The sequence below is a fragment of the Pyrgilauda ruficollis genome, unplaced genomic scaffold (genome assembly GCF_017590135.1).
Source record: "Pyrgilauda ruficollis isolate IOZ18807 unplaced genomic scaffold, ASM1759013v1 scaffold161, whole genome shotgun sequence".
Lineage (NCBI taxonomy): Eukaryota > Metazoa > Chordata > Aves > Passeriformes > Passeridae > Pyrgilauda > Pyrgilauda ruficollis.
Genome location: NW_024514876.1, coordinates 1,423,534 through 1,446,594, shown reverse-complemented (window position 1 = coordinate 1,446,594; position 23,061 = coordinate 1,423,534). Strand labels below are relative to the sequence as shown.

Below are 23,061 nucleotides of genomic sequence, written 5' to 3'. Positions count from 1 at the left end.
TGGGGGGGCTGGGGGGTGATGTTGGGGGGGCTGAGGGGACCCACAGGGCCTGGGTCCGCTCAGCCGCCCCGAAGAGGCAGCGCAGGAAGGCGGGGGCAGGTGGGGGTGAGCTCCCATCCACTTGGGACCCCACCCCGCTGCGGGCGTCGTGGAGGCCGGTGGGGATGAGGACCCCGCGGGTCGGGGGGCTCCCGCCCTTCGGGGGGCTCCCGGCAGCCCCGGCGTGACTCAGTTTCCCTGGCGAAAAGAAGGGAAGGAGAGGATGAGGAACGCTGAAACCCTGAGGGGGGCCGGAGGCGGGTGGGGGGCTGCGGTGGGGTTGTACAAACCAGGGTGGTCTTTGTACGGCAATAAAACGCCTACCTTGGCACGGCAGCGTCTTTTTGGGGGGGTTACCAGGGTGGGCGGCAAGATTTAGGGGGAGAGGGACAGTGTGTGGGATGGGGGCACACGGGGAAACTGAGGCACGGCAGTGGAGGGACGCGGTGTCTTGTGGGACCGGGGGGGTCTGGGTCGGGGGGGCTTTGTGCTTATATAACCCTCCCCCCGCATCGCCCACCCGGTGCCAGGTTCTGCAGTGCCCAGATTAGCTGTTCCCGCTGCGGATCCCGCTGTCCCTGGGTCCCCGCCAGGCGCTGTCCCCTCCCCGACCCGGCCCCGTCCCGGTCCTTCCTCCCAGGAGCCGCCTGTCCCTGCACATCCCCCCTACAGCTCGGGCACAGACAGGATTTGGGGTTTTACAACGCCCCCAACCCCAAATGTGGGTCCCACCCTGCTCATTATCCCGGGTGCTGGGAGCACTGGGAGCACTGGGAGCTCGCACTGGCTCCTGCCAGAGCTGGGCTGAGGTCCAGCACACTCAGGGGTGATGGAGAGCTCAGATGGGCCCATTCCCATCCCTTCCATCCCCATCCCAAACCCCACATCATTCCAATCCATTCCATCCCCATCCCAAACCCCATCTCGTTCTAATCCCTTCCCATTCTCATCCCCATCCCATCCCACCCAAATCCCTCCACATTTCCATTCCCATCCCATCCCAATCCTTTCCCAGCCCCGTTCCACACCATTCCTGTCCCTTCCCATCCCCATCCCAAACCCCACATAATTCCAATGCCTTTCTGTCCCCATCCAATTTTTGCCCCTCTCCCAATCCCCCTCCATCCTCACCCCTCTCCCACCATCTCCATCCTCATCCCTCTCCCAATCCCCCTCCGTCTTCATCCCTTTCCCAATTCCCTTCTATCCTCACCACTCTCCCACCCTCTCCATTCTCCCAGTTCCCCTCCATCTTCATCCCTCTCCCAATCCTCCTCCATCCTCATCCCATGCCACACTCATGAGCTGGGGCAGCACAGAGGGCACACAGCCACACCTCGGGGTGGGGGGACACCACCTCCCAGGCGCGGGGACAGGATTCCCGGACCCCCGGAGCCCGGGAAGGGCGGCGGAGCCGTTATCAGCTCCGGGATGGATCCGGCCGCGGCCCCGGGGCGCTGGCGCTAACCGGGTTAGGCGGGATGGATGATGGATGGAGGGATGCGGGGGGGATGGACGGGGCCGTCGCGGCTCCCCGCGGCCCCCCCGGGCCGGGCAGGGATAAAAAGCGGCGGCGGCGGGGCCGGAGCCGCAGCCCCTCGCCATGAGCAGCCCGGCCGCGCTCCGAGAGGGCTACGAGCACTTCGACCCCCGCGCGTACCTGCGCAACAATTACCTCCCCCCCCGCGCCGACTTCTCCTCCGAGGAGTTCGTGGTGCCCTGGAAGCTGCGATGCCTGGCCGAGACCTTCGCCAGCGGTGAGAGGAAGGCGGCAGGGACCCTCAGTGGGGTGGGGAAACTGAGGCACGGAGCAGCCGGGGGCAGCTCCTTTGCTCCTGCCTGGTTTTCCCGCATTGTTGTGGGGATCCCCCCATGTCCTGTCCCCTCCCAGGTGAGATCCGAGGGCGGATGTTGATCGATGTGGGCTCGGGCCCCACCATCTACCAACTGCTGAGCGCCTGCGACCACTTCGAGGAGATCGTGGCCACCGATTACCTGGCGGTGAACCGGGAGGAGCTGGGCCGGTGGGCGCGGGGCGAGCCCGGCGCCTTCGACTGGAGCCCCTTCATCCAGCACGTCTGCAAGATCGAGGGACGCGGGTAGGGGGGCCGGGGGGGCGCGGGGGGACCGCGGGAGCCCAGGAGGAGGGGGGTGCAGGGGTGGGGTGGTCCCTGCTGGATTGTGTCCCCAAAATCCACGGGATCACAGATCCAGGTCCTCGCAGATCCCTGTAGAGCAACGTCCCTGAGTCCCGTGGGATCACAGCCACGTTTTCCAACAGATGCTGAGGGGATCCCTACAGGACCACGTCACCAAAATCCCATGGCATCACGGCCCATATCCTCACAGACACAGTTCCCAAATCCCATGGGCTCCCTGCAGGATCCCAGCCTCAGATATCCATGGAATCCTGTCTCTGTGCCAGGGGATGAAGGGTTGATTCCCACAGGAGCCTGTCCCTGTGGGTGCCCAGTTGATCCTGCTCCCAGCTCTCTGTGGCTCTTGGGTCAATTCCTCCTGGATCCCATCCCCACATCCCTGCAGCTGCTGGGCTGATCCCCAGGAGATCCTGTCCCTTTGTCCCTGTGTGTGCTGGGTTTGCCCTGGTGCAATCCTGCTCCTGGGCCCCTGTGGGTTCTGGAATGGGCATCCCACCCCACAACCCTGCAGGATCCTGTCCCCACATCCCTGTGTGTGCTGGATTGATCCCATCCCCTCATCCCTGTGTGTGCTGGATTGATCCCATCCCTGTATCCATGTGTGTCCCGGGTCGATGCCCACCCATTATCCCTGTATCTGTGTGTGTGCTGGATTGATCCCATCCCCTCATCCCTGTGTGTGCTGGATTGATCCCATCCCTGTATCCATGTGTGTGCTGGATTGATCCCATCCCCTCATCCCTGTATCCCTGTGTGTGCTGGATTGATCCCATCCCCTCATCCCTGTGTGTGCTGGACTGATCCCATCCCTGTATCCCTGTGTGTGCTGGATTGACCCCATCCTCACATCCCTGTGTGTGCTGGATTGATCCCATCCTCACATCCCTGTGTGTGCTGGATTGATCCCATCCCTGTATCCCTGTGTGTCCCAGGTCAATGCCCACCCAATCCCTACTTCCCTGCACAATCCCACCCCACATCCCTGCAGAATTCCATCCTCACCTCCCTTTGTCTGCTGGGTTGATCCCATCCTCATATCCCCGTGTGTGCCAAATCGATCCCATCCCCATATTCCCCTGGGTGCCAGGCTGATCCCATCCCCTTATCCCCGTGGATACTGGATTGACCCCATCCCCATGGATACAAGATTGATCCCCCAACATCCCTGTCTGATCTGGATTGACCCCATCCCCACATCCCTGTGGATACTGGATTGATCCCATCCCCACATCCCTGTCTGATCTGGATTGACCCCATCCCTACATCCCCATCGATACTGAATTGACACCCCCACATCCCTGTGGATACTGGGTTGACCCCATCCCCACATCCCTGGCTGGATTGATCCCATCCCCACATCCCCATTGATACTGGATTGATCGCCCCACATCCCTGTGGACACTGGGTTGACCCCATCCCCACATCCCTGTCTGGACTGATCCCATCCCCACATGCCTGTCTGGACTGACCCCATCCCCACACCCCCGTGGACACTGGACCGACCCCATCCCCACATCCCCTTGCATCCTGGATCCATCCCACCCCCACACCCCTGCATTTTCCAGGCCAACCCCCTCCCCACACGGATGGTGACAATACAGGCACAGGATGGTGACAATACAGGCTGAGGTTGTGGGGAGGGGGTGCACGGATATCTGGGGGCGTCAGGGACCCCTGGGTGGGGGGAAATGGGGTACAAGGAAGGGGAATGGGGTGAGAGCAGCGTGGGAAATGGGGTGCAGGGCAAGGGGAGGATGGATGGGGGGATTTGGGGCACAAAACAAACCTCAGAAGGCAACCGGGGGGGGCAGGAGGCTGTGGCCGGGGGGGGCTGGGAGGTCTCTTGGCACAGGGCAGGGCAGGGCCCTGGGGGGGCACGGGGGGGGTCTGCCCACCCCCCCCAGCAGCTCTAGTCCACTTTGAAGAGGTCGGAGTTGGCCTTCAGGAGGTAGAGGCTGTCGTCCATCAGGAAACTGGGGGGACAAGGGGGGGCTGAGGGGGAGGCTTGGTGGGAAGGGGAGGGGGTTTAGGGGAGCCTTGGACCCCAACACTGAGCACAGCAACGCCGGGGTCCCTCCAGCACCCCGATTTCAAGGGGGGAGGGGGGGGTCTGTGCATGCCACAGGCAAGAGAGGGACCAAGAACATCCCACGGGAAACTGAGGGGGTGCTGAGCACCCCGATTTCAACAGAGGGGCTCACAGCACCTACAGTGGGGTCCCCAACAGCTCAGTTTCAAGGCTGGGACTCCCAGCACCCCACGGAAAAATGTGGGGGCCCTGAGCCCCCCAATTCCAAGGCAGGGACACTGAGAGCCCCACAGCCCTGAGCCCCCCGATTTCAAGAGGGTTCCTGAGCACCCCAGTTCCAAGAGGGAGATCCCAAGCACCCCACAGCCCTGAGCCCCCAATTCCAAGGGGGGGAACACTGAGAATCTCACAGACCATGGTGGGCCCTGAGCTCCCCAATTCCAAGAGGGGGAGGCTGAGAACCCCATAGCCCTGAGCCCCCCAATTTCAAGAGGGAGACACTGAAAACCCCACAGCCCTGAGCCCCCCAATTCCAAGGGGGGGAACACTGAGCCCTCCAGTTCCAAGAGGGCTCCTGAGCCCCCCAATTCCAAGAGGGACACTGAGAACCCTGAGCACCCCAATTCCAAGAAGGGTCCCCCAGCAGAGTCCCCAACACCCCCCAGGCCACAGCAGAGCCCCCCAAACCCCGGCGGGGGGAAGCGCCGCACCCCTGAACCTCCCGGGGGAGCACGGGGAGCCCCTCACCCCTATTTTCACTGCCCTGGGAGGGGGTCACTGACCTGTAGAAGAGCACGTTGAGGGGGATGGTCCCGATGTGCCAGAGCGCGTGGGCGTCCAGCACCCAGAGCAGGGGGGGGAAGTCGAGGAGCTCGAGCAGCGCCAGCGCCTGCAGCAGCAGCACCGCGGCCGCGCATTTCCACACGTGCGGCAGCCGCCGGCCCTGCCGCAGGCACCAGCGCAGCCACCACGCCACCGTCAGCATGCCTGCGGACAGAAACAGCCGCACCGCGGGCTCAGGGGGCGGCCAGAGCCCGGGCAGAGCTCCTGGGGAAACAGCGGGGGGATCAGGGAGAGGGGGGTGCCCACAGCCTGTCAGAATTCCTGGGGAAACAGCGAGGGGATCAGGGAGAGAGGGGTGCCCACAGCCTGTCAGAATTCCTGGGGAAACAGCGAGGGGATCAGGGAGAGAGGGGTGCCCACAGCCTGTCAGAATTCCTGGGGAAACAGCGAGGGGATCAGGGAGAGAGGGGTGCCCACAGCCTGTCAGAATTCCTGGGGAAACAGCGAGGGGATCAGGGAGAGAGGGGTGCCCACAGCCTGTCAGAATTCCTGGGGAAACAGCGAGGGGATCAGGGAGAGAGGGGTGCCCACAGCCTGTCAGAATTCCTGGGGAAACAGCGAGGGGATCAGGGAGAGAGGGGTGCCCACAGCCTGTCAGAATTCCTGGGGAAACAGCGAGGGGATCAGGGAGAGAGGGGTGCCCACAGCCTGTCAGAATTCCTGGGGAAACAGCGAGGGGATCAGGGAGAGAGGGGTGCCCACAGCCTGTCAGAATTCCTGGGGAAACAGCGAGGGGATCAGGGAGAGAGGGGTGCCCACAGCCTGTCAGAATTCCTGGGGAAACAGCGAGGGGATCAGGGAGAGAGGGGTGCCCACAGCCTGTCAGAATTCCTGGGGAAACAGCGAGGGGATCAGGGAGAGAGGGGTGCCCACAGCCTGTCAGAATTCCTGGGGAAACAGCGAGGGGATCAGGGAGAGAGGGGTGCCCACAGCCTGTCAGAATTCCTGGGGAAACAGCGAGGGGATCAGGGAGAGAGGGGTGCCCACAGCCTGTCAGAATTCCTGGGGAAACAGCGAGGGGATCAGGGAGAGAGGGGTGCCCACAGCCTGTCAGAATTCCTGGGGAAACAGCGAGGGGATCAGGGAGAGAGGGGTGCCCACAGCCTGTCAGAATTCCTGGGGAAACAGCGAGGGGATCAGGGAGAGAGGGGTGCCCACAGCCTGTCAGAATTCCTGGGGAAACAGCGAGGGGATCAGGGAGAGAGGGGTGCCCACAGCCTGTCAGAATTCCTGGGGAAACAGCGAGGGGATCAGGGAGAGAGGGGTGCCCACAGCCTGTCAGAATTCCTGGGGAAACAGCGGGGGGATCAGGGAGAGGGGGGTGCCCAAACTCGGTCAGAATTCCTGGGGAAACAGGGTGAGGATCAGGGACAGGAGGGTGCCCAAATTCTGTGTGAATTCCTGGGGAAGCAGCGGGGGGATCAGCGAGAGGGGGGTGCCCAAACTCGGTCAGAATTCCTGGGGAAACAGAGGAGCACAGGGACTGTGGGGTGCCCAAAGCCTGTCAGAATTCCTGGGGAAACAGAGGAACACAGGGACTGTGGGGTGCCCAAAGCCTGTCAGAATTCCTGGGAAAACAGGGGGAATCAGGGACTGTGGGGTGCTCAAACTGTGCTCAACATTCCTGGGAAAACAGAGGGCTCAGGGACAGGGCAGTGCCAACCCCTGGGCACAACTCCATGAAAACGGGGAGCTCAGGGACGTGGGGACACCCCAGCCCTGCTCAGCACCCCTGGGAAAATGGGGGCTCAGAGACGGGGGGGCTCAGGGATGGGGAGGGCACAGACTGACCCTGACACAGCCCCAGTCCAGCCCAGTGGCTCCCAGCCCAGCCCAGCACTCCCTGCTCTGGCTGCAGCTGGTCCCAATACCTCCCAGTCCATCCCAGTGCCTCCCAATCACTCCCAGTCCATCCCAATGCCTCCCAGTGCCCCCCAGTCCATCCCAATGCCTCCCAGTGCCCCCCAGTCCATCCCAGTCCCTCCCAGTGCCCCCCAGTCCCTCCCAGTGCCCCCAGCTGACCAGCAGCAGCGTTGGCCACCAGGTTGTAGCCATAGTCAAAGCGCACGAGGCTCAGGTAGGAGATGTGGCCGGCGAGGAAGAGCAGGAGGAAGGCTCTGAAGATGCTGATTAAGGCTGGGCGCTGCAGCCCCAGCGTCCTGTGGGGAAGGGGGATGGTCAGGGTCCTCCCAGTATGGCCCAGGGTCCTCCCAGTACGGTCCAGAGTCCTCCCAGTATGGCCCAGGGTCCTCCCAGTACGGTCCAGGCTCCTCCCAGGTGCTCCAGTGATGCCCAAACTGGCCCAAAAGAGGCCAGCACCTTCCCCAGTACAGCCCAGTGGCCCCCAGTACAGCCCAGCACCTCCCAGTATGGACCATGAATAGCCCAGTATCCACCAGCATGGCTCAGAGTCACCAGGACAGTCTGAGTGACCCCTGACACAGCCCCAGTACAGACCAGTAGCACCCAGTACAGAACCAGCACGGCCCAGTGGCTGCCAGCAAGGTCCAGTGACCCTTCCCAGCATGACCCAGTGCCTCCCAGTACAGCCCAGTGCCTCCCAGTACACTCCCCAGTCTAGCTGTAGCCAGCCCCAGTGCCTCCTAGTCTGCTCCCAGTGACTCCCAGTTTGCCTCAGTGCCCCCCACCTGTCCCCAGTGCCTCCCAGTCCAAACCCAGTGCTCCCCAGTTCATCCCCAGTGCCCTCCCATCCATCCCCAGCACTCCCCAGTTCGCCCCCAGTGTCTCCCAGTCCGTCCCCAGCACACCCCAGTGCCTCTCAGTCCATCCCCAGTGCCTCCCAGTTTGCCCCAGTGCCTCCCAGTTTGCCCCCAGTGCCCCCCAGTTCACCCCAGTTTGCCCCAGTGCCCCCCAGTCCATCCCCAGTCCCACCCAGTGCCCCCCAGTTTGCCCCCAGTGTCCCCCAGTCCATCCCCAGTGCCTCCCAGTTTGCCCCAGTTCACCCCCAGTTTGCCAGCACAGGTACACGGAGTGCAGGACGACGGCTGAAGCACAGAAATAATCCAGTTTCTGTGGGATTGGGGACGGCTCAGCCGTGCTGCCAGGGGGGCAGTTTGGGGAGGGGGGCTCTGGAGCAGGACCCCCCGGGGGTTTGGGGACACTCTGGGGGTGGCACTCACCTCTGTCAGCGCCGTGTCCCTGGTGTGGAACACGGTGGACCAGAACCAGGCGTTTAAGGAGACCTGGGAAGGGGAAATTTGGGGTTCATGGGGTGGGGGGATGTGGGTCAGGGTCCCCCCAGGGTCGGGACCCCAGCATTTGGGGGATGAGGGAGCTGGGAATGGGATGGAGGGGTGGGAGAGATGGAGCTGGGTGGGAGAGATGGAGCTGGGTGGGATCGAGTGGGAATGGGGGAGATCTGGGGGAGGGAGGGGGGAGAGGGAAGGGGAAGGAGGAAAAGGGAAAAAGGGAAGGAGGAAAAGGGAAGGAAGAAAAAAAGGGAAAGGGAAAAAGGGAAGGGAAAAGGAGAAAAAGGCAAGGGAAAGAGAGTGGAAAAGGAAAGGGGAAGGAGGAAAAGGGAAGGAGGGGAGAGGGAGGAGATAAAGGGGAAGGGAAAAGGAAGAGAAAGAGGGGGAAAGGGACAGAAAAGAGAAGGAAAGGAGAGGGAAAAAGGATGGGAAAAAGGAGGGAAAGGATGGAAAAAGAGAGGAAAAAGAGAGGAAAAAGAGAAGAAAAAGAGAGGAAAAAGAGAGGAAACTAAGATGGGGAAAAAGATGGGGAAAGATGATGGGGAAAAATAGATGGGGAAAAATAGATGGGGAAAGAAGATGATGGGGAAAGAAGATGATGGGGAAAGAAGATGATGGGGAAAAATAGGTGATGGGGAAAGATGATGATGGGGAAAAAAAGGGAGGGAAAAAAAAGGGAGGGAAAAAAAGGGAGGGGGGAAAAAAGGGAGGGAAAAAAAAAGGGAGGGAAAAAAAGGGAGGGGGGAAAAAAGGGAGGGAAAAAAAAAGGGAGGGAAAAAAAGGGAGGGGGGAAAAAAGGGAGGGAAAAAAAAAGGGAGGGAAAAAAAGGGAGGGGGGAAAAAAGGGAGGGAAAAAAAAAGGGAGGGAAAAAAAGGGAGGGGGGAAAAAAGGGAGGGAAAAAAAAAGGGAGGGAAAAAAAGGGAGGGGGGAAAAAAGGGAGGGAAAAAAAAAGGGAGGGAAAAAAAGGGAGGGGGGAAAAAAGGGAGGGAAAAAAAAAGGGAGGGAAAAAAAGGGAGGGGGGAAAAAAGGGAGGGAAAAAAAAAGGGAGGGAAAAAAAGGGAGGGGGGAAAAAAGGGAGGGAAAAAAAAAGGGAGGGAAAAAAAGGGAGGGGGGAAAAAAGGGAGGGAAAAAAAAAGGGAGGGAAAAAAAGGGAGGGGGGAAAAAAGGGAGGGAAAAAAAAAGGGAGGGAAAAAAAGGGAGGGGGGAAAAAAGGGAGGGAAAAAAAAAGGGAGGGAAAAAAAGGGAGGGGGGAAAAAAGGGAGGGAAAAAAAAAGGGAGGGAAAAAAAGGGAGGGGGGAAAAAAGGGAGGGAAAAAAAAAGGGAGGGAAAAAAAGGGAGGGGGGAAAAAAGGGAGGGAAAAAAAAAGGGAGGGAAAAAAAAAGTGAGGGCAACAAAGAGAAAAGGATGGGAAAAGAGAGGGAGAGGACGGGCAGAGCGCTCACCCAGGCGAAGGCGACGCACGTGGGGTAGGTGGGCGCGGCGCGGGGCACGGCGGCGCGGTACCGCTGCAGCATCACCAGGCTGGCCAGCCCGTTCAGGAAGGAGGCGAAGGCAGAGGCGGGCTCCTGGAAAAACAGGAACCGCGAGAAGGGCCACTGCGAGGAGCCGGAGGGGTCAGCAGCTCGGGGGGGACCCCGGGGCGGCGCCCATCGCCCCCCCGGAGCGGAGCTGACCTTGCCGTGGAACTGCGGCACGCGGTGGCCGCGCTGCTGGTACCGCCGCACCGTCTGCCACATGCACTCGTACTGGCACTCGTCACGGCACGTCCAGCCTGCGGGGAGCAGCAGCCTCCCAGTGGGGGACAGGGACCCCCAGTGTGGCACAGCAGCCTCCCAGTGGGGGACAGGGACCCCCAGTGTGGCACAGCAGCCTCCCAGTGGGGCTCCCAGTATGGCCCAGTGCATCCCAGTGTGGCCCACTGCCTCCCAGTATGGACCAGTGCCTCCCATTGTGGCCCAATGATTCCCAGTACGGCCCAGCGCATCCCAGTACGGCCCAGCGCATCCTAGTATGGCACAGCAGCCTCCCAGTACAGCACAGTGACTCCCAGTATGGCCCAGGGACTCCCCAGTATGGCCCAGGGACTCCCAGAATGGCACAGCAGCCTCACAGTACAGCACAGTGACTCCCAGTATGGCCCAGTGTTCCCAGTACGGCCCAGTGCATCCCAGTGTGGCCCACTGCCTCCCAGTATGGACCAGTGCCTCCCATTGTGGCCCAATGATTCCCAGTACGGCCCAGCTGCTCCCAGTACAGCCCAGCGCATCCCAGTATGGCACAGCAGCCTCCCAGTACAGCACAGTGACTCCCAGTATGGCCCAGTGCATCCCAGTCTGCACCACTCCCTCCCAGTATGCAACACCAGAGCGCCCCGGACCAGAGCAGGGTGAGGGGAGAGGGTGGGGTTCACCCCTTGTTCACCCCAGCCTCACTGGACAATCTGGGGGGACACCCAGCCGTCGCCATGGTGACCAGCAGCATGGACCAGTGACTCCCCAGCATGGCCCAGTGACCCCATTTCATAGTCCAGCACCTCCCAGTATAGACCAGAACCATCCCAGTAGCCACCAGCAGGAGCCAGTGACAACCAGTAGAGGCCAAGTGACCCTGAACGCAGCCCCAGTGTCCCCCAGCACCACCGAGCACCTCCCAGTCCAGCCCAGAGCCCCCCAGTCCCTCCCAGTCCCTCCCAGTTCAGCCCCAGTCCCTCCGCCAGGGGGCGTGGCTCCAAAGGGGGCGTGGTCCCGCGAAGGCGAGGGCTGCCCTGAGGGGGCGTGGCCTCAGTGTCCGCCACCCAATAGGAGCGGGGGGGCGGTACCTGTCAGGCCCATGTAGAGCGGCTGCCGGGCGCGGAAGTGCCGCAGTGCCGCCCCCGAGCAGTTCTGCCGCTCGCAGCGGCTCAGGCACTCCCGGTACAGCGGTTCCCGGTCCCCCTGCGAGCCCTGGGCCGGGCCCGGCGCCGCCGCCGCCGCCATGAGAAGCAGCAGCAGCGCGGCCCGCGCCGCCATCGCCGCCCGGCCCGGCCGCTTCCGGCCCACCCCGGAAATGGGGGGTGGCGTGGGGCACTATGGGATATACCGCCCCCGCCACCCGCGGGAGGTGATGGGATATAGTCCCCCGAGCAGGAGGATCATGGGATATATCCCCCTGCGGACGCTCTGCAGGGGCTCATGGGATATATCCCCCTCAGTTGCGCTCTGCAGAGGCTCATGGGATATATCCCCCCTGAGGCCCGGGGGTCCCGGGGCACTGCGGGGACCCTCCGGTGTCCTGCGGGGACCCTCCGGCGTCCTGCGGGCTCGGGGCCAGTTCAGGGCCCGGGGGCAGCGCGGCCTGAGGAGCTGAGTGGTCCCGGCCATGCGGGATCCTGGCAGCGGCCGTGGGATGAGGTCCCCATGGCGGCCTGGCCTGAGGTGACAGTGATGTGCCGGATCCCCATTCCTGCCCCCGTGGCAGGCGGGACCCCAAACCGAAAATCCTCATCTTTGGGGGCTCCTCCCTCGTGGCAGCCTCGGTGGCACGTGTGGAAGCACAGCCTGGGGTGACCAAGGGTACAGGGGGCCAGAACCTGCCCTGTGCGGGGTCACGTCCTGGCCCCCATCCCGCTGCTCCTGGCTCTGCCCGGCTGGGGGGTCCCGATGGGGTCCCCATGTGAGGGGGTCCCCACCTGCGGAGGACCCCCTGTCCCAGTTCCCTCTGCATGCCCAAGGCAGCAGGTGGAACAGGTGGGGGACAGGTGCCAGCTTTGGTCACCCCACTGGGGACCCGTTAGATGCTGCTGGACTGTCCCTGTCCCCAGGAGTGTCCCAAACCCCCTGCACCATTCCCGGGTGCCAGGTCTGTCCCCCACCCCCTGGCACTGCCCCCCCCCAATCCATGAGTGCTCTTTCTGTCCCTGTCCCCCACACGGGTGACAGTCACATCCCCAGGTGAGGGGACAGGGGGGACACTGTGTCCCCCCTCCACTGAGGTGACCCCCGCCCCCGGGATTGCAGCAGGACGCCGGGGCTGGGGAGCCCCCGGTGCTCCCCAGGGAACGGGAACGGGGCACTCCGGGATGGGGGGGATGGACGGAGGGGGTGCGGGGTGGGGGGTTCCTGGTGCTCCGAGGGGCTGGAAAGTGGGATCAGAGCCCGGGGGTCCCGAGCGCTCCGGGGCAGTGGGCGGGGGGCTGGTCCCGGGGATGGGAAGGGGGAACTGGGAATTCCCGGGGGATGGACGGCGGCGATTCCCGGTGCTACAGAGGACGGGAGGAGGGATGGGGGCTGCGGGGCTGTGCCCGGTGCTCCGGGAGGTTGGACGGACTCGGGGGGGGGGGGGGGGGGGGTCTGTCCTGCTCCGGGAGCGCGCGGGGGCGGCGGGAGCGCGCGGCGCGCCCTCGCCCGGGGCCGGGACCGGGATCGGGATCGCGAGGCGGAGCCCGGGAGCGGCGGGAGGCGGCGGCTCCGGCTCCGCAAACTTTCCCGGAGCGGCGGCGGGGCCATGGGCCGCGGCCCGCGCTGAGCACCATGATCGCGGCCGGGGGTTGTCTCGGCGCCGGGCTGCTGCTGCTGGCCGCCCTCTGCCCCCCCGCCGCCGCTGAAGGTGGGTCCCACCGGGGGGCACCGGGGGACACCGGGGACACCGGTAATCGGGGGGACTCCGGGCCGCGGGAGCGTCCCCCGCGCAGCGACTTCGCGGAAAGTTTTGCACGGGACCGACCGGGACCGGGGGGGCACCGAGAGGGCGAACCGGGAAAGGGAGGGGGGGACACGGGGGGCGTGACCGAGAGGGCACCGGGGGCACATCGGGGGTGGGACCGAGTGGAAAACCGGGAGGGGACGGTCGGGGGAAGCGAGGGAGCAGCGGGAGGGGACCGTGGGGGCCTCGAGTTGCGAACGAGGGGGGCACCGGGGGTGGGACCGGGCAGCTCTGGGAGTGGGTCGGGGCCGCGGGGTCCGGTGTGCACGGGGGCTGCACGGTGGAAAGAGACGGGACCGCCTCCCCCGGTGCCCCCGGTCCTCCCCGCCGCGGGCAGCGCGACCCCGGTGTCCCCGCGCCGCGACTGCCCGCCAGGACCGGGGGCCGAACTGGTGTGTACTGGGAGGCGCTGGGGCCAAGCGGGAGGCCCTGCCCGCTGCGCCCCCGTCCCCCCGAGCGGGACGATTCCCGGGAGGGATTTAGGGGCTCCGGTAGAGCCCGGAGCGGGGACGCCCCCGCTGCAGCCGCTCCCAGGGCTCCGGTACCGCCGGGAGAAGCGGGAATGCGGGCCCCCAGCTTATGGGGGTTCCCTTCCCGTGGGCATCGGGAGCCTTCGGGGTGCGGGGCAGGCGCGGTGCCCCGCGGAGCGGCTGGGTGGGTGGGTGGGTGCGTCCCCGTCGCTCCCATCCACATTCTCGACGTGCCGCACCCAGCCCAGCCCCGGGGGGAGCGGGGAGCCCGGCCCCACAGCCCCCGGGCCTCGGCCACGCACCGCGGCAACGGGGCCGGCAGGGCATGGGGCTGGTGGCCCCAAAGTGGGCACCAGCAGCCCCAAAAATTGGACCCTGCTGCCTCCCTCCTGCTGTTGGGGGGCAGCTGCAGCAGCGGGAGTTTAGAAAGTGAATGCTCGGTGGGACTGAGCCGGTGTGAGGTGGCGGGACAGGGACGTGGGGACACACCGGGTGGCCTCCGCTCCTGGCAGCCCGCAGCTCACGCTGCTTGGAGGGTCTGTGCGGGGCGGGCTCCTGCTTAGGGACACCCCGGTGTCTCCCCGTGCCTGGGGCTCGGCAGCCCCGGCTCAGGACGGCCCCGCGGGCACGTGGCTCACGGGCTTTGCCGGACACCCGTGGGCAGCCGAGGCGCTCCGTGGTGGCACCGCCCGCTGCAGTGAGCCAGGCGGGATGGATCAGTCCCTGCCCGGTGCCCAGCCAGGGACTGGGCGAGCAGACAAGGCCAAATCCTGGGGCACGGAGCCGGGATCCCAACAGGATCCGGCGCTAACGAGCATTTGTCCCACCTGCCCTTTGCCCCGGGGAAGCCCCAGCACCCCGCAGGTGTGGGCACAGACCTTGAGCTTTGGCCGTCCCGCACAGCGGCACGTTCCCTTCCGGGGTCCCCCCTTTTCACGGGGGGTGGGAGAGAGCCGAACCCCACATTCGGGGGGCTTCCTCCTTCCTGGCCGTATTTTCCCTGCCTCAAAGGCCTCGGAGCAGGCGGGGGAGGCGAGTGCCAGCCGGGTCTGCTGGACACCGCAGCTGCCCAGCACCGGGGGCTGTCACTCAGCCACCGAGCAGCCGGGGACCGCCACAGCGACCCCCCGCCCGACCCCCGTGTGCCCCCCTGCCCGTGCTGGGACCGCAGTGCCTCAGGGCTGGTGGCTCTGGCGGTGACACCGCGGTGGCGGCAGGGTCAGCGGCGCGGGGCTCGGTGCCGGAGCGGGGCTGGGCTCCCCCCGGTGCGGTGTTGGGGTGCCGGGGGCCGCGGGCGCGCCGGGGCTGGGCCGTGCCCGCCAGCCCTGCGTCACCGCTGCTCCCCAAACACGCCCGACCTGAAAAGGCGGTTCCAGCCGGGAGCGGGCGGCCGGGGCCCTGTGCCACCCGCGCCCGTGACTCACTCGCCCGGGGCCTGGCACCCAGGGCGGGCTCCGCGCCCCCCAGCCCGCCTGGATGCCGCGGGGATGCTCTCCCGGCCAGCAGCCCCCCGCTATAGGGCCGGCCGGGCCCCGCAGCCGTCGCCGCTCAACAATCGGGTCTTGTCTCGGCGTGGCCGCCCCGGCGGCGTGGGCAGCGCATTCCTGCCCGCGGCCCCCGCTCCGGCCCCGGGGGTCCCAACCCAGCCCCCCAGCAGTCCCCGGCCCCCGCCGCGGGCACGGTCCCCGTTGTCCCTCGAGCGGGGCCCGGTGGCAGAGCGGGAGCAGCTTTGGCGGGGCAGCCCCGGTGCAGGAAACCCATCGGAAGCTGTTGGGAGCAGCCCCGGAGATAAACGGCGGCCGCCGCATCCGCGGCGTTTCCTGCGGGGGCCGGAGCTCCGTGTCCCACGGGGGAGAGGAGGGGTCGGGGTCCCGCTGAGCCCCCGCTGTCCGTCCCCACAGTCTGCACCGGCACCGACATGAAGCTGCTGCGTCCCTCCAGCCCCGAGAGCCACTACGAGACTCTGCGGCACCTCTACCAGGGCTGCCAGGTAGTCCAGGGCAACCTGGAGCTCACCTACCTGCCCGCCGGCGCCGACACCTCCTTCCTCAAGGTGCGCAGCGGGAAAACGCCCCGGGGGGGGGGGAAGGAGGGTCCGACCGGCCCCTCACCCGTGTCCCCCCCATGCCAGGACATCAAGGAGGTGCAGGGGTACGTGCTGATCGCGGAGAACCAAGTGAGCGGGCTGGAGCTGCAGAGCCTGCGCATCATCCGCGGCACGCAGCTCTTCCAGGAGCGCTACGCCCTGGCCGTGGTGGGCAACGCCGGCCCCGCCGGGGCACCGGGGCTGCGCCAGCTCGGCATGAGGCACCTCACAGGTAGGGAACGCCCCGTCTGGGGTGCTCGGATATGCGGGTTGCTGCTCCTGTAGTTGGGAGATGCCAGCTCCGGTTTGGGGTGGGTGGACCCTTGGGGTCCCTGTTCAGGTCTGGTGGGTGCTCCCATGGAGTGGCAGGTCCCTACCAAGCTGCAGGCATTCCCCATGCTGATTGCCCACTACCTGTGCCCCCACAGAGATCCTGAAGGGAGGGGTGCTCATCGAGAGGAACCCCGAGCTGTGTTTCCAGGAGACCATCCTCTGGAGCGACATCTTGCACCGGCACAACGAGTTCCGTGCCGAGATCCAGGTGGAGACCACCCGCACCCGCAGCTGTGAGTGCCCCAGGAGGGGGGGTTGTGCTACCAGGGAGGGCTCTGGGGGGTTCCAGCCCCTCCTGGCACCCCCTGCTCACTCTTCCCCCTGTGCAGGTCCTGACTGCAGGGCGCTCTGTGCCGAGGGGCACTGCTGGGGTGAGGGCAAACAGGACTGCCAGACATGTGAGTGTGGGGCCCACAGAGGCTCTGACCCCCCTGCCCAGGGACCCCCAAAGCTCCTGGGAACCCCTTTCCTTCCCTCTGTATGCCCCTGCTCCACTGATCCCCACTTGGCACCCAAATCTCTGTCCCAGAGACTCCCTGGACCTTCTGCTTGCACTCCCAAATTGTTGCTCTACTGAGCCCTACTTGTCACCTAAGTCCTGTTCCCAAAGACCCTCTGGACCTTCCATTTGCTCCCCAAATCTCTGCCCAATGACCCCTATTTGCCACCTAAATCTTGCCCCAGAAGCACCCTGACCTTCTGTTTAACTCCAAATCCTTTTTCCACTGAGCCCTACATGGCACCCAAATCTTGGCCCCAGAGATCCTCTAAAACCCCTGCTCTGGGAGCTTCCCCTTACACCCCAAATCCCTGCCCTGAGGACCTCTGCTTACACCTCAAATCCCAGCCCTGGGAACCCCTGCTTTCCTCCCCAGATTCCTGTCCTGCTGTTTTTATTTAGCACCTGAATTCCCCCCACCCAGATTTTTACCCCGGAAACCCACCTACCCTCCAACCCCTCATCCTGGGCACTCCCCCATTGCCTGGAGGGGGGGAATCCATGGGAGCCCCCATCCCCAACGTGTCCCTCTGTGCCCCTGCAGTGACCAACAGCATCTGTCACGGCTGCCCACGCTGCAAGGGCACGAAGCCCACGGACTGCTGCCACGAGCAGTGCGCCGCCGGCTGCACCGGCCCCAAGCACTCCGACTGCCTGGTACGCACGGGACGGGGGCACCGGGGGTCCTGGGGGGCAGCAGGGGTCTCACACGGCTGTGTCCCACCCCCCAGGCGTGCCTGAACTTCAACAGGAGTGGGATCTGCGAGCTGCACTGCCCCCCGCTCGTCGTCTACAACTCGGACACCTTCGAGTCGATGCCCAACCCTGACGGGCGCTACACCTTTGGTGCCAGCTGTGTCAGCCAGTGTCCCTGTGAGTGACACCCTGGGGGGGTGCAGGGGCAGCCAGCGTGGCCCTGACCCCCCCTCCTGCCCCCTCCAGACAACTACCTTGCCACGGAGGTGGGGTCCTGCACCCTGGTGTGCCCCCAGAACAGCCAGGAGGTCACGGTCAACAACGTCCAGAAGTGTGAGAAGTGCAGCAAACCCTGCCCGGAGGGTGAGAAACCCCCCCGGGGTCTGGGGGGGCTCTGGGTGCCCTGGGGATGTGGGTGAGCAGCCCCCAGGGGATGGGGAAGGGGCTTTGGACACTGCAGGATTGTGGATGAGCAGCTCCTCAATGTCCTGGGGGGTTCACTGTGTTCCCAAGGTTGGGGGTGAGCAGCCCCCCAGTATCTGGACAGGTCTGGAGACCCCAGGGGTGTGGGGTAGCAGCCCCCTGGAGTGGCTCTAGGGACCCCAGGGGTGTGGGGGAGCAGTGCCCTGGGGGCTGGGGGTACTCTGGGAACCCCAGGGGTTTGGGTAAGCAGCCTTCCCAAACCTTGGGGGTCTCTGGGGACCCCAGGGATGTGGATGAGCAGTCCTCAGTGCAGCTCTGGGGACTCCAAGGCTGTGTGGGGGTGCTGCTATGCCCTGTGGGGGTATCTCCATGGCTGGTGGGGCACTGTTTTGGGGGCTCAGGGGTCCTGGAAGAGCACCCCAGCCCTGCCATGCCCCCCCAGTGTGCTACGGGCTGGGAGTGGATTTCCTGAAGGGCGTCCGTGCTGTGAACGCCTCCAACATCCAGCACTTCTCCGGCTGCACCAAGATTTTTGGGAGCTTGGCCTTTCTGCCCGAGACCTTTGCTGGGTGAGTGCCCGATTCCCCTCCCTAAGCCCACCAGGACCCCCAGCAGGACCCCCCCAACCTCCCTCCCATGCCCAACAGGGACCCCAGCACCAACACCCCACCCCTGGACCCCAAACTGCTGCGGATCTTCGAGAGCCTGGAGGAGCTGACGGGTGAGAGCTGGGGGAGCTGGGGGGGACCGAGGGCTCTGGGTTTGGGGGGGACATGAGGGGGTGACACTCAGCTCCCCCCAGGCTTCCTCTACATCGCAGCCTGGCCTCCTGACATGAAGGACCTGGGAGTCTTCCAAAACCTGCGGGTGATCCGGGGCAGGGTGCTGCACAAGTGAGCAGGGACGGGGACGTGGAGGCATGCAGGGGGACACATGAGGGGACATGGGGACATGGAGTGACATGGGAGCATGGGCATGCAGAGGGGATGTGCGGAGATGCAGGGGGACACATGAGGGGACATGGGGATGTGTGAAGGGACACAGGGAGTTGCAGAGGGGACACGGGGATATGGGGTGACACAGGAACATGGGGATGCAGTGGAGATGGGGCACAGGGGGACATGGGGGGTTGCAGGAGGTTGTGAGAACACACGGGGAGATATGGGGACATGAAGAGACATGGGGGCGTGCATGGGGTTGTGGGAACAGACGGAGAGACATGGGGACAGAGGGGACAAGGGGGATGACAGGACACGAGGGGATATGGGTGGGTTGCAGGGGAGACGTGGGTGGGACCCAGGGGGATGCAGGGGGACACAGGGACATGAAGGGGCTCACAGAGGCTGCAGGGGGACACGGGAAGGACACAGAGGATGTGGGGGACACGGGGACAGGCGTGTCTCACCCGTGGTGTCTCGGCAGCGGCGCCTACTCGCTGACGCTGCGGGACCTGGCGGTGCAGGCGCTGGGGCTCCGCGCCCTGCAGGAGATCAGCAGCGGCATGGTGCTGGTGCACCACAACCCCCAGCTCTGCTTCCTCCAGAAGGTGCCCTGGCACAGCATCTTCCGCAACCCCCGCCAGCGCCTCTTCCAGACCCACAACAAGCCCCCCGAGCAGTGCGGTAAGAGGGGCCCACGGGGGTGGGGGGAGATGGTGACCCCCCCCATTGCTGACAAACCCCTGGTGCTGATGATGTCCCCCCCTGCAGAGAGCGAGGGGCTGGTTTGCTTCCACCTCTGTGCCCAGGGGCACTGCTGGGGTCCCGGCCCCACCCAGTGCGTGGCCTGCGAGCGGTTCCTGCGCGGCCAGGAGTGCGTGGCCTCCTGCAACCTCCTGGATGGGTGAGTGGAGACCCTTGGGAGTGGCAAACAGAGTCCCTACACACGCTGCAGGGTAGGGCTGGGACCCCATCCCTGCCCCTTTGCCCTGCAGAGCCGTCCGGGAACACGCCAACGGGACGCGGTGCCTGCCGTGCCACCCCGAGTGCCAGCCCCAGAACGGCACCGAGACCTGCTTCGGATCGGTGAGGGCAGGGACACGCACTGGCTGGGGTGGGGGTGCCCCCAGACACCTGGGTCCCTCAACCTGCCCCTGTTCCTGCAGGATCCAGACCAGTGCGTGGCCTGTGCCCACTACAAGGACGCTCAGCAGTGCGTGCGGCGCTGCCCCAGCGGCGTCAAGGCCGACGCCTCCTTCGTGCCCGTCTGGAAATACCCGGACGAATTTGGCGTGTGCCAGCTCTGCCCCACCAACTGCACCCACTCGTGAGTTGGGGGTCCCTAGCTGAGGAGGGGGTGGCCAGGAGGTGCTGGCAGCTGCACGGGGCTGCTGACAGCAGGGGGCTACACCTGTGTCCCCAGGTGCACGATCCGGGATGAGGACGGATGTCCCGTGGACCAGAAGCCGAGGTAGGGATGTGGCTGTGGCTGTGTCGTGCCACCGCCACTCTGGGTGCTGGGGGTCCCCCACACTGATGGGGACGCACTGATGGCCTCTTGGCACGCAGCCAGGTGACGTCCATCATCGCTGGCGTGGTGGGGGCTCTGCTGGTCATCGTCCTGCTCCTCATCACCGTCATCTGCGTCAAGCGCCGGCGGCAGCAGGAGCGCAAGCACACGATGCGGCGGCTGCTGCAGGAGACCGAGGTGGGGATCTCCCGGGGGGCAGGAGTGGACCCTCGGTGCCTGGGAGGGATCAGGACCCCAGCCCTCCTCACCCTTCCATGCCCCACAGCTGGTGGAGCCACTGACGCCCAGCGGGGCCCTGCCCAACCAAGCCCAGATGAGGATCCTCAAGGAGACGGAGCTCAAGAAAGTGAAAGTTTTGGGTTCTGGTGCTTTTGGCACTGTCTATAAGGTGAGGAGTGGGGACAGCACAGCAGGACGTGACCCTCCCTGCTCTGCATCCCCTCACCTGCTTGTCCCCACCTCAGGGCATCTGGATCCCCGATGGGGAGAGCGTGAAGATCCCGGTGGCCATCAAAGTCTTGCGGGAGAACACATCACCCAAAGCCAACAAGGAGATCCTGGATGTGAGTGTGGCCCTGACACTGGGGGGAACAGGGCTGGCAGCAGCCCCTGCCCACCCTGACCCCCTCTCCTGCCCACAGGAGGCCTATGTGATGGCAGGGGTGGGCAGCCCCTACGTGTCCCGTCTGCTGGGCATCTGCCTGACCTCCACGGTGCAGCTGGTGACGCAGCTGATGCCCTACGGCTGCCTCCTGGACTACGTGCGGGAGAACAAGGACCACATCGGCTCCCAGGACCTGCTCAACTGGTGTGTGCAGATCGCCAAGGTAGGACAGGGGACCTGGGCACCTCTGGGGGGGTCCTGAGAGAGACCAGGGACAGCTGGACATGTGTCACCTCCAGGGGATGAGTTACCTGGAAGAGGTGAGGCTGGTGCACCGGGATTTGGCCGCTCGCAATGTCCTTGTCAAGAGCCCCAACCACGTCAAGATCACTGACTTTGGGCTGGCCCGGCTCCTCGACATCGACGAGACCGAGTACCACGCTGATGGTGGCAAGGTAGGGCTTGGGGACTCAGGGACAGTGCTGCTCCCCTAGGTGACAGCCACCCCTGGTCCTGCTCACCTCTCCATCTGCCCTGTCCCAGGTTCCCATCAAGTGGATGGCGCTGGAGTCCATCCTCCGCCGACGCTTCACGCACCAGAGCGATGTCTGGAGTTACGGTGCGTCAGGGTGTCCCTGCCTCAGGGGACTTGGGGGGTCCCAATGCACTGCTCACCCCTATTCCTGTCCCTTCCAGGTGTCACCGTGTGGGAGCTGATGACGTTTGGGGCAAAGCCATACGATGGGATCCCTGCCCGGGAGATCCCGGACCTGCTGGAGAAGGGCGAGCGGCTGCCGCAGCCGCCCATCTGCACCATCGACGTCTACATGATCATGGTGAAATGTACGGGGAGGAGACACAGGGACAGGGAGGGGACAGGGCGTGGTGTCACCCTGCTCCTGGCCCTGATGGCACCCGGCTCTGCTGCAGGCTGGATGATTGACTCCGAGTGCCGGCCCAAGTTCCGGGAGCTGGTCACCGAGTTCTCCCGCATGGCCCGCGACCCCCAGCGCTTCGTGGTCATCCAGGTATGCAGGTTCCCAGGGTCCCGTCCCCTCGCTGGTGCCCTGGGGCAGACACTGACCAGTGTGACCCCCCCAGAACGACCTGGTGGGGCTGCCTGGCTCCATGGACAGCACCTTCTACCGGGCACTGCTGGATGAGGAGGACATGGACGACCTGGTGGACGCTGAGGAGTACCTGGTGCCTCACCACGGCTTCTTCAGCACCGACACCTCCACCACCTACCGCAGCCGCATCTCCTCCATGCGGGTACGTGGGGAGGGCTGGCAGGGAGCTCCCAGTGCTGGCACGGGCTGGGTGACCCCGTGCCACGTCTGGGATGGTCCTCGGGGTGGGCTCAAGTGCCCGACTCTGTGTCCTCTCCCACACCCAGAGCACGGCGGAGTCTCCAGCCAAGGTGGAAGAGGGAGAGGGCTTGGCCTCGTTCTCCTTCCCTGCCCAAGGCCTGGCAGAGGGGCCAGAGGGCCCTGTCCCAGAGGTGCCAGATGGGGACAAGGTGGCCCTGCAGAGCCCCCCGGGGCGGGAGCCTGGGACCCTGCCCCGGTACAGCGAGGATCCCACGGGGCTGACGGCCAAGGACGGAGAGGACCCTGAGTGCTTCACCGTCCCAGCCCCCCACAGCACCATGCCAGGTAGGAAGGGCATGGCCAGACCCTTGGGGAGGTGGTGGGGGGCACCTGCCTGTCCCATGACCCCTGGGGGGTCCCTAACATGTCACTCACCCTGCAGAGTACGTGAACCAGGCTGGGGAACGCCCGCCCCGTGCCCCCCCATCCCCGCCAGACAAGCCCAAGGGGCACCAGGGGAAGAACGGGCTCATCAAGGACCCCAAGAACTCCTTCCCAGGGCCCTTCGGCCACGCTGTGGAGAACCCCGAGTACCTGGCACCCCACGGCACCCCCACCCCTGGCCCCTTCAGCCAGGCCTTCGACAACCCCTACTACTGGAACCAGGACCCTGCCAAGGGTGGTGGCCCCGAGGGTGGCCCTGGCACGACGCCCACGGCCGAGAACCCCGAGTACCTCGGCCTGGCCGGCCCCGACGCCACGGCCGTGTAAGAGAGACCCCCCCCAACTTCACCAAGGCAGCTCAGGGAGGGACGAGCCACGGCCGTGGGGCTGGGGGTCCACCCCTCTGCCCGGGGGTGGCACCGCTCACGGAGGGCTGGGAGAGCCCAGGACGCTGTGGGACAGCGCGGCAGCGAAGAGTGGGGACAGAGGGGTCACCCTCGGTGGCACTGGGGACCCACAAGCTGCAGCAGCCCAGGGAGCTCGGAACCAGCACGGCCTGGAGGAGGACAGCCCCTCTGCCATCCCCCCACTCCAGGGCTGTCCCAGTGCCTGGGACACGTGGACTTGCACTGAGGGCAGCTGGACTGAGAGCAGTCCCGGCTGCTCCGGGATTCTCTGGGAGCACCGGGATGTATATTTGATAATTGTACATTGCTTGTTTTTTCTACTCTCGTGGTCTGTTTGGTTTCTCCTTCTCTGTCGGATCCA

General features: G+C 65.1%; 3 protein-coding genes across 6 annotated transcripts; 2 read left to right on the top strand and 1 right to left on the bottom strand.

Annotated features, from left to right (window-relative positions):
• The first annotated feature begins 1,302 nt into the window (after positions 1 to 1,302).
• PNMT (phenylethanolamine N-methyltransferase) lies at positions 1,303 to 2,794 on the top strand. Its single transcript, XM_041463000.1, has 2 exons — positions 1,303 to 1,796; positions 1,931 to 2,794. Exons 1-2 carry the CDS (start codon positions 1,643 to 1,645, stop codon positions 2,140 to 2,142), a joined length of 366 nt encoding a protein of 121 aa, XP_041318934.1. The 5' UTR covers positions 1,303 to 1,642; the 3' UTR covers positions 2,143 to 2,794.
• Positions 2,795 to 3,965: 1,171 nt separating this feature from the next.
• Positions 3,966 to 11,306, bottom strand: PGAP3 (post-GPI attachment to proteins phospholipase 3). 3 transcript variants are annotated; one of them, XM_041463094.1, is made up of 9 exons: positions 11,098 to 11,306; positions 9,953 to 10,050; positions 9,722 to 9,874; positions 8,211 to 8,273; positions 8,045 to 8,100; positions 7,636 to 7,638; positions 7,093 to 7,232; positions 5,010 to 5,214; positions 3,966 to 4,171 (listed from the first exon to the last, which is right to left on the bottom strand). In XM_041463094.1, exons 1-9 carry the CDS (start codon positions 11,285 to 11,287, stop codon positions 4,108 to 4,110), a joined length of 972 nt encoding a protein of 323 aa, XP_041319028.1. In that variant the 5' UTR covers positions 11,288 to 11,306; the 3' UTR covers positions 3,966 to 4,107. The 3 variants fall into 3 exon arrangements, with proteins under 3 accessions (XP_041319028.1, XP_041319029.1, XP_041319030.1); XM_041463095.1 differs by lacking the exon at positions 7,636 to 7,638 and adding an exon at positions 7,489 to 7,492 and having other exon boundaries at positions 7,093 to 7,231; XM_041463096.1 differs by having other exon boundaries at positions 9,722 to 9,844.
• Positions 11,307 to 12,651: 1,345 nt separating this feature from the next.
• ERBB2 (erb-b2 receptor tyrosine kinase 2) lies at positions 12,652 to 23,020 on the top strand. Of its 2 annotated transcripts, XM_041463003.1 has the most exons (27): positions 12,653 to 12,863; positions 15,331 to 15,482; positions 15,561 to 15,747; positions 15,944 to 16,081; positions 16,178 to 16,246; positions 16,892 to 17,004; positions 17,079 to 17,220; positions 17,290 to 17,406; positions 17,909 to 18,035; positions 18,114 to 18,187; positions 18,269 to 18,359; positions 18,889 to 19,088; positions 19,176 to 19,308; positions 19,400 to 19,490; positions 19,571 to 19,731; positions 19,828 to 19,875; positions 19,974 to 20,112; positions 20,201 to 20,323; positions 20,400 to 20,498; positions 20,577 to 20,762; positions 20,839 to 20,994; positions 21,083 to 21,158; positions 21,236 to 21,382; positions 21,470 to 21,567; positions 21,641 to 21,811; positions 21,936 to 22,194; positions 22,292 to 23,020. In XM_041463003.1, exons 1-27 carry the CDS (start codon positions 12,788 to 12,790, stop codon positions 22,618 to 22,620), a joined length of 3,702 nt encoding a protein of 1,233 aa, XP_041318937.1. In that variant the 5' UTR covers positions 12,653 to 12,787; the 3' UTR covers positions 22,621 to 23,020. The 2 variants fall into 2 exon arrangements, with proteins under 2 accessions (XP_041318936.1, XP_041318937.1); XM_041463002.1 differs by having other exon boundaries at positions 12,652 to 12,863; positions 15,944 to 16,246.
• The last annotated feature ends 41 nt before the right edge of the window (positions 23,021 to 23,061 follow it).